Source organism: Arachis ipaensis, chromosome B07, assembly GCF_000816755.2.
Source record: "Arachis ipaensis cultivar K30076 chromosome B07, Araip1.1, whole genome shotgun sequence".
Classification (NCBI taxonomy): domain Eukaryota; kingdom Viridiplantae; phylum Streptophyta; class Magnoliopsida; order Fabales; family Fabaceae; genus Arachis; species Arachis ipaensis.
Window position 1 is genome coordinate 101,774,961 of NC_029791.2, and position 9,389 is coordinate 101,784,349.

The 9,389-nt window shown below is 33.5% G+C and overlaps 2 protein-coding genes across 6 annotated transcripts; both read right to left on the reverse strand.

The window, feature by feature from the left end:
- LOC107609877 lies at positions 2,362-4,757 on the reverse strand. Its single transcript, XM_016311931.2, has 9 exons — positions 4,719-4,757; positions 4,506-4,624; positions 4,346-4,418; positions 4,128-4,247; positions 3,912-3,980; positions 3,646-3,816; positions 3,516-3,563; positions 3,194-3,335; positions 2,362-2,835 (listed from the first exon to the last, which is right to left on the reverse strand). The coding sequence occupies exons 2-9, from the start codon at positions 4,589-4,591 to the stop codon at positions 2,726-2,728; spliced, it is 819 nt and encodes a 272-aa protein (XP_016167417.1). The 5' UTR covers positions 4,592-4,624; positions 4,719-4,757; the 3' UTR covers positions 2,362-2,725.
- Positions 4,764-7,451, reverse strand: LOC107607517 (tubulin-folding cofactor A-like). Of its 5 annotated transcripts, none has more exons than XM_021106095.1 (4): positions 6,494-6,585; positions 6,217-6,417; positions 5,581-5,667; positions 4,764-4,976 (listed from the first exon to the last, which is right to left on the reverse strand). In XM_021106095.1, the coding sequence occupies exons 2-4, from the start codon at positions 6,280-6,282 to the stop codon at positions 4,875-4,877; spliced, it is 255 nt and encodes an 84-aa protein (XP_020961754.1). In that variant the 5' UTR covers positions 6,283-6,417; positions 6,494-6,585; the 3' UTR covers positions 4,764-4,874. The 5 variants fall into 5 exon arrangements, 2 of the variants coding, with proteins under 2 accessions (XP_020961754.1, XP_020961755.1); XR_002350203.1 differs by lacking the exon at positions 5,581-5,667 and adding an exon at positions 7,124-7,451 and having other exon boundaries at positions 4,895-4,976; positions 6,494-6,920; XR_002350205.1 differs by lacking the exon at positions 4,764-4,976 and adding an exon at positions 7,124-7,451 and having other exon boundaries at positions 6,217-6,429; positions 6,494-6,920.

Sequence of the window (9,389 nt, forward strand, 5' to 3'; positions counted from 1 at the left end):
ATACATAAAATAAAATTTAAACTCTAAATATTAATTTAAGAGAATTGTGAGTCACACGTATAAATTACATGATATTTTATTAATAATTTTTTAGTTAAACTAAAAATACATATAACTCCATTCAAAAAAAAATGTTCTCTATTTTTTTTCTCATACCAAATACACACATGCACTGATGCACCCTTAAATTGATAATTGAGGGAAATAAAGAAACACAAACACACACATCACATATACACCACTCGAACACCACGGGTTTCATAATTATAGACCCCATCCAGGCATCCATGAGATTGAGAGTTACACGTTTTACTGTTGTTTCAGTTTTATGAATCGCATCAATTAATAATGAGTTAATGACAGTAATGGTATGGAAAATTGTTTGTATAATACTGTAATATTATAATACACTATACAATACGCGAGCCCCCTCAACATACACAGCTAAGTTCTAACCGGAAATTGTAGGTACGAACCTAACTTTGGAAACTAATCCTGCACGTATTATTACTATCATCATAATTAATTAATTATTACTTCTTGCGTTGTTGGTTCTAGTTTTAAAATGTTAAATAGTAATCAAATACTGGTGTGTTGTATGACTTTTGACCAATACACAATTATTTTGGTGGGTGGAGGGGGGTGTTGGGTTGGAGAGACACACAACGGGCGTGCTACAACTTGTAGACATGTTTCTGTTAATATTTTTATGTGAGTTTTTGAAAGTTTATCCACTAAACTTTAATTAATAGGTTATTATACCATTCAAGATATAAACTGCATCTTAGTCGTAAGTCGTAACATACATCAGTTAAGTATTTAATGCAGTCCAACTGCATGTGAAGCAACCAATAACAATGCAAATTTTTTGCAAGTCCAAAGTGTAAAAAAAAAAATAATTGTTGAAAGTATGAAAAAAAAAATTAAGTTTTTAAATATTTGAATTGATTTGATATCTAAATTTTGAGAGCTAATAAACCTACTCTTCTTTATGAGTATTAATTTTATTTGTATCAAAATTTATATATTTTTGACAATAACAAAAAAAAGTGACTAAACTTTGCATAAACTAAAAATGAACAATAAAATTTAAATAATTTGAATAAAAGTGAAATTAAATTAGTTAGTAAAAATATTTGAAAAAGTAAAGGATAAATTAAAATGTAAAGGCCAATAAAAGATTGTTGAATTTAAACGAAACAAAATGACATTGCAAAGAAAGTAAATTGTATGAAAAGAAAGTATAAAAATGATAAAATAAAATTGAAATATATGAAAATTGATCAACAATATAATATTTGACACTAAACAATGATCGAAGTCTACACTTATTGAATACTGACTTATCAAAGAGTTTAATAATATTTTGTTGTTAAAAATATTATTTTTAATATAATACATAGTAATTAAACTCATCAACAACATAGCAATAAGCACAACTAGAAAATTACTTAATACAGACAGATTTAGTCTTTATTATAGACGGATTTTTGGTTACCGACGGATTTTGTCCCTCTGTAAAAGTCTCGTCGAAAATTATTTACCGACGGATATTTTTCTGTCGGAAAATTAACGATGGATTTTTACTAGTTACCGACGGATTTTCCGTCGGTAATTACAGACAGATTTTCTGTCGGTAATTGGCAACAAATTTTTTGACAGATTTTCCATTTGTAATTTGAACCTTGAAAAATCATCCCACACACAGACAAAAAATCTGTCTGTAAATCCGTTAGTAAGGTAAAATAACATTTTTTTAGATGTTTTTTATTAGAAAATAAACCTAATTTCATACAAAATAAATATAAATTTAATGAATACAAATTTCATTTAATTTTCATCTAACTTATATCTAAATATTCAGTATTTCAAAATAACTAATATTTGATATTAGCAATAAAATCAAACATGATGTTTAATTTTGACAATATATCAAGAACAAAGACATTTAGTAATCTCTTCTAAATAGTCCAACATCATTAGTATATATTTTTAACATACAAGAGATAATCATTTATAAATTTATTTTTATTTGGAATAATTTTGTGACGAGGGCTTCACTTAATTTAATCCACTTAATTTAATTTTCCTTGCATCCATATTGTGAGCATGTCAAGTGCGGCTTGTAGTTGGTCCATAGGAACCAAGTGTGCAGCTTTATTTACCTGTTTAATATATAGGGGTGGCAACACTACCCGAACCTGCGGGTACCCACCCCACTCCTACCCGCTTGGGGCGGGTAATTACCCGCCCCCGCACCGGGGCGGGTTTTAACGGGGCGGGTTCTTGGGCGGGGCGGGGCGAAAGTGACAGTATTTGTTACTCTGAAAAGCCATGCAGCTCCCCACAGTAACTCATCATGAACAACTAACACAACAAAATGCTTATTAATGAATTAATTAATGAATTATTCAAAGGAATAATAACTGGTATGTTACCATGAAACCAGAATAGGAGCAATAAAAAGGACAAACTGGTGATCCAAGTGAACTACTATAAGAACTCTAATGTTGATATGCAAACTGAAAAACTGAGAGAGCACGAGCAAACTCTTCGAAACCAAGTATCCCATTGTGCTTTGTGTCAAACAAATCAAATATCTAAGAGATAATACATTGAGAAGCTCATATGAGTGTAGTGCCTATTTTGGAATATGAAAGGAAAATAGACAAGGAAAAAAGGAATATGAAATTTTTCATACCAAAATGCAGGTTGACTAGGTCCTTTAAACATGTACCTTTGCGAGTATATAGCGAGGTTTTGTAATTATTCTTTTCACTATTTCCACTAAAGCAGAGCTCACTTTAAAATTAATGTCCAAACTTTCAGAGGCAACTGCACATTTGAAAATAAAGTAGATGATTAGATTGATGGACATGAAATTATATTTCTAACATTTAAAAGCACTTTGCTGTGGTTATTTAGAAGTTCAGATGAAGAACAACGGTAAACTATCTTAGGATGACATAGAAAGCTGATAGAGTCAGGATTATTAATAATTTAATAGTAGGCTTGGGATTGTATTAGTAACAATAGAACCTGACCTAATTGGAAAACAAGTGAATTAGGCTACGGTATTATTAAAGATAATTTTACTAATAATGTCATAATATATTTTCTCTTTTTCTCTAATTCTATGCCTATAATTGAGGTGGAGAGAAGATAAAGAAAAATAAAATGGAGAAAGATAAACTTTTTCCAGTTATGAGATTCTGGCTGGTCATTATAAGGGTGTCTTTATGAGCTTTAAGGTATGCATCTGCTATTTCAGCTGCTCGACTGACTTCCTCCTCCCGCTCCTCGACAGGCCTCATTGCAAGTTTTTCAACTGAGACCTATTTCAAAAAAGATCATATTAGATTGAAAAAATAATTTTGAAAAGAAAGTATTTTTGTTAGGCACAAAGCTAATGCCTCTGATAAAAGTTAACAAAAATATATATAAGTTACACCATGAAAGAAACAATGATGGATTCATAATAAAATGGCAAAAAGAAAATTTAAGATGTCAATCACCTCAATGCTTTTCAAGAAATGACCACACTGTAATTTAAGTTCTTCAACCTGTGGATAAACTTGCATGAGCACAAAATGGGTATGCCAAGGAGACTTGATTTGAGTAATTTATCAAAATTTCATTTTTCACCTGCTTTGTTGTTTTTGGAACATATGATCCCACAACTATCAAACTACCATTCCTTTCTCTAGTAATTCCTAGATCCTTTGGCAATATTGGGGGCCTCGAGATAATTCCAATTCGAGAAGAAACAAAACTAGCAGCAGTACGACATAAGAAGTGTTTTTCCATCAATTCTGCCTATTAACAGGACAAAACAACAAAGTAGCATTAACATATGTAAACAATCATGCAAAAGGGCCAAATAAATACAATTAACATGAATAAAATTCTACCTTGATCATTTCAAGTGCAAATACAGCCATGTCTCTTTCACTAGTTGCATTAACTACACATGCTGAACCCTGCTTTTACAATAGAAACATAGTAAGGGGATTGGTAATAGACACACACTAATTCATAATATTCTAACAAGACAAAGTCAAGTCACTGATTTTCTTCTTATAACTTAAGAATGTAGAAACTAAAGTGCATTATCAATTTCTGTATACCTTTTTTAGACTGTATAGATGCTGGCAAACTGCATCTGGTCCTCCTTTCCTCAAAAGTTCAATGGAAACAGAAGCAACAGTGGATGCAGGTATTCGACCACCAGTCTTCTCTTCTACCCACTAATTGGATAAATATCTTTTAAAAAATTTATTCTATGCCAACATAAAAAAAAAAGTCAGCACAATCCAGTAATAAAAAGGAACAAAGAGGCTTTTACATCACGCAGATTCGAAGATTTGTAGCCAAAGGCAGCATCTTTAGCAAACTCTGTGTCCCCTGCAGGAACAAGCCTGCAGACAAAAAGTGAAGTAAGCAAGGTTTCTAATGTCCATCCCTAATTCCTTTCAACCAAGTTAATGAAGAATGGCAAGACATACGTATCAGAATCAGCAACATAGTGTATGTCATTGATAGTGTAGCGGCCTCCTTGAAGGAAAAAGGAACAAATTATCCATGCATCCATTTCACCTAACACCGAAACAGCAGCATCTGGTTCCTGTGCACAATAACTGAGTGTCATTTTGCATATTGAATCATAAGTATCATCATTGACTGGAACATATTGTTAAGCTAAAGAATATCATTCTTGCCTCAGGAAAATGGCCACGCAAAGTTGAGTCTCCCCTCAATAAATCTTGTTAAACAAGTTTCATAACCTATTCCCATGTATGGTTGTTTCTGTGAGATGGAAGCTATGTAATACAAGTTCAATTTCTACCATCAAAAGTAGTGGTTAAACTACCTAGCTAAGCTTCAGTAGTTCTAACTACTTTCTCAACTTCAGCAATGGTGTTTCGAGCATCATCGATTTCAGGACCTTCCTTCTCATTTGATTCCTCTAGCTCAGCCTGAAAGAGGACATAAAAATGGCCCACATGCCATGAATCAGAAGCATAACATATAGACTCAATTTTAAGCATATACGCAACTTGGACTTGCTATTTGAAAATAGAGAAAACAAAACAAAAATATAGATCAAACATAATGAAGAAATAAGTACAAATTATTTCAAATAAATAAATGAACCTTCATTGGCTTGCTTAAGAGAACGAAAGATAGATTTCTCTTTAGTTGTCAACTTCTATATTTCAGTTTAATACATTTTGAAAAATATTTTTAGTTATAAAATTTTTTAGCAGAGTACCAATCAAAGCAGTGCCTCAATCTTCCAGTAATAAAATAAATAAGTTGTTTATCACATTGAGATTATGATTTGATGAAGAAAAATAAAGCGACACACAGGAATCAAATCAACAAATGCCACACTGATAAACTCAAAGTTAACCCAACTCATAACATCATTAATGGGTACCAATACCATCATCCATTGGAAACAAAAATCCAAGGCATGAAATGAAAAGCATGTAAAATGTTTGCAACATGAGAAAACAGCACAAAACTAAGGCATAAGTTAATAACCATGGAAAAAGAAAATAAGAAAATGTACATTACCAATGCTCCTTTTAAATCCACAAGTGTGGCCTTAAGGCGCTTGTGGAAATCAGGAATCATCATCCTAGACTCAGCCAGCACATTTTTCTATCCAAAGTATCAAGTCAACAAACAAAACTTGCAATCATTATTCACCATATCATCACTGACCTTAGTGATTTTCCAAAAACAATTACGGAGGCAAATCCACACCCTACTAAGATGTACAATTTAAAAACTTCAATCTAATAATAACTATATTTAAAAATAATCACATATTATTTTTACATAAATAGATAAATTGAAATTAGATACCTGCTGCTTGAGATCATAAGGGTCAGCACCCTTCTCCTTCATGTCAACAGTTTTTGCAGTTTCTCTCTCAACTTTCTTCTCATAAGATACTAATAGAGTAGATACTTGAATGCTGGAATTACTATAGCTCTAAATTTATTTATCTCAAACCTTGCTTATTTTACCATTGGATATGATTCTTATTAATTCATGCAAGATTATAAGTGGACTTATTGCAGTGAAGTTTTATCCATATTGAAGAACTACTAACGAGATTGTAGCATTACACTTCTGAAGTTTTATCTATATTGAAGAGCTACTAAACTAAACAATCAAGAGATTTTTCTTGGTCTCGTTAGGTACCTGAGCAAAAGAGTTGCTTAAGGAGTGAGCAGGGTCAGTTGAAACCACCATAGTGGGGGTGCCCATGATTTGCAAATCTCACTGCAAGGGAGGTAGCACAGCTTGTTTTTCCCACACCCCCTTTCCCACTAAGCATGTAATACTTCCTCTCCTTCCCTGCCACCATCTCGTCAAATCCACAAACACCTTCTGTGCAAGATCCTAGAAACCTCACTACATTACTAAATATAAGAGCAGATTAAAATATAGCAGAAACTGGTGTAGTACGATTTCTTACACTAATTGAAGAAGTCCATCGTAGATCCCAGGCATCGGTGAAGAATGCGAGACAACAGTAGGGATGATGACGGAGGTTCAAAGCAGAAGCAGAACCAGCTGAAGAAGCCTCCATTGAAGAAGACAAAGACTGTGCCTACTTCTTCAACAACGCATCTCAGAGTGTCAGTTGAGAACGCGATCGCAGCTGAGGAGCAATGGAACTTCCCTTCCTTTCTTGGTACCAAGCCAAGGAGGAGGCGCCCTTCCCCTAACAACCTCGATTTCTCCAAATCACTCCCTTCCCGCTTCGATCCCCCTCCTCCTCCTCCTCCTCCTCCTCTCATCCTTCATCGCCGCCAACATCACCACCACCTCTGATACCACAGCTCACTTCCGATACCAGCTCCAGGAGACTGCAACACCACAACTGCTCTCCCTTCTTCTATCTGATTTCAATTCAAATCGTTTATTCTGTGTTTTTTATTCCAATTTTTTAGGACAGGAACACATTGAGATGGAAACAGAGATAATTGACAATAAAGCAGATTGAATCAGAAGACTAAAATCACGACCAATAGATAACAAGAAATCACAAGTTGATATCAATTCTGAATGAAGAAAATAGAATCGAGAAAAAGAAAAGGCTTACAGCGACGATGTCAGGGTCACACCAGAGAAGTTGGTCTTTGCCGGAGAAGAAGTTACCAACGGAGTCAACTATCATTCCGAGCTTCGCTTCAAGCTTCGCCATTCAACAATAACCACCGAGTTGAGATGAGTTTCACGAATCGCTGCAGACGCGACGAGAGCAGCGGCGGAGGGAGCTCGTGCGACGCAAGGGATGACAAAGAGAGATCCTGCGAGGCGAGCGGCGGCGACAGCGGCGGAAGAAGCTGGTGCGATGGAGAGAAGAAGCAACTCGGTGACGGAGAGTGGAACAAGCTCATGTGATTTGTGTGGAGTGTGAATGGATCGAGAGGGTAGGGATAAAATTAGGGTTAACTCAATATTTTCGACGAAATATTTTAAATTACAGACTGATTTTTCATCCGTAATAATTTAATAAATGCATCATTTTTGTCCATTTAATTACAGATGAATTTTCCGTTTGTAACAATTTCCCACGAAAAAAATTAATTTTTCCGACAGAAAGATCGACGGATTCTCTTTTTCGTCTGTAATTTATGCTAATAAAAATTTTTTTATTTTTCGACAAAAAATTTCTCCCAAATTCTGTCTGTATTTTCGTGGGATAAAATCCATCAGAAATATCCATCTGTAGTAACTAATTTTCTAATAGTGAAAAAACAGTAACAACATAATTATCAATCACTATTTAGATTTTGTTTAGTGATAAAATTATGGATCTCATATATATTAGTCTTTTCATGTTGTATACAAGGTTATAATTTGCCCCCATCCTATTCTTCAAGAATCAGAAAGATGCTTTTCAATCAAGTTTGAATTTGTTCGTTTGGAATCGATCGAACTTGTTGAATAACTAGTATTTATATTGAATAAAACTAGTATTTATATTGAATAAATAGTATTAATAGTGATTTATCATATAAATATTAATTTTAAAGGATTTATATTTGTTCTAGGTTTTTAGGAAAAATGGAACAATTCTATTCAGTAGGAACAAAAAGAAGTGGATCTATTTTATTCTATATCCGATAAATAACAATACGCAATGGTGGTGTGGGAGGACGTTGACCAAATGAATAAAAAAAAGGATAGTTATATATATATATATACACACACTAAGCCTAAGGTTACTTTTCGTAAAAATGTCGGTTACAAACAATACATTATACGCCGCTTATTAAAGCCGAGTTATTATGACATAAAGTTGCATAGTTAAAATGAATAGATATTAAGTTGAGCGTCAGAATAATATTTCAAGCTGAAGTTCTAGCATGCTATAGAACAATTTGTATAAATTATTTTTTGATACACTTCTTTCATAAATTCTAATCGACAATTAACACTGTTAATTGGTTGGAAATAATAATTAGTTGAATATCATATCACATTTGCATAATTTGTTCAATGACCTTTATTTGTCTTTCTTTTTCCATCTTTAACTTCAGTCTGGGGATATCTGTAACCATCATATTAATTAATAACTGAATATAATAATAATGTCTTAAATAAAGGGGAGTTAGTTCAAATTTAGACATCAGTGTCCTAAAGGAATGGATCACGTTGCTTAATTTCTACTACACACACTTGGAGCTCTTCCGTGCGATGCCGAATTAAAAGTGACCAAGGAAAAGGGACACGACTAGCACAAAATTTTCCAATTCGAAACAAGTAATTTCTCATTTTATTAAAGATAAAGATACCCCTCGTTTTAAATATACTCAGCCATGCAAACTGTTGCAATAATACACTTTGATTGGAAGATGAGGTGTGGTATAATTAATAGTAGATGACAAAATCCGTTAACTTGTTAAGTTATTCAGTGGGCTCAGAGTGGCGCGTGTGAGGACAGGTGTCCATTTAGTGGCATCCGCTGCAGTTATCATTATATTTCCAACTAGATTGATAGGTTACATACTCTAAATTCAGCCACACAAATTAAAGAAAGCAAATCCAGCAAATATAATAATGCATCCACGTTTCGTTTCGTTTCGCTTCGTTTCTTATCTTTTGTATTAATACTATAGGCAAAGTTTCAGGTATGCCAATCACTTTATTAGAAGATTGAAATTTTGATTATTATGTCTATTAAGATATAAAATAAAAAAATATTAATGGTTCTAGTTGTTTTGTGAAATTGTGGTGGAGTCTTTAATTTTGTAGTGTTACAAAGGCCTTAACCTATAGTGTCGTTCTACTAACATGATGGTTTATTAATTACAGGCTATGTGTAGCTTGTCCCAGCCGGAGCAGGCTAGTATGGCTAGTAT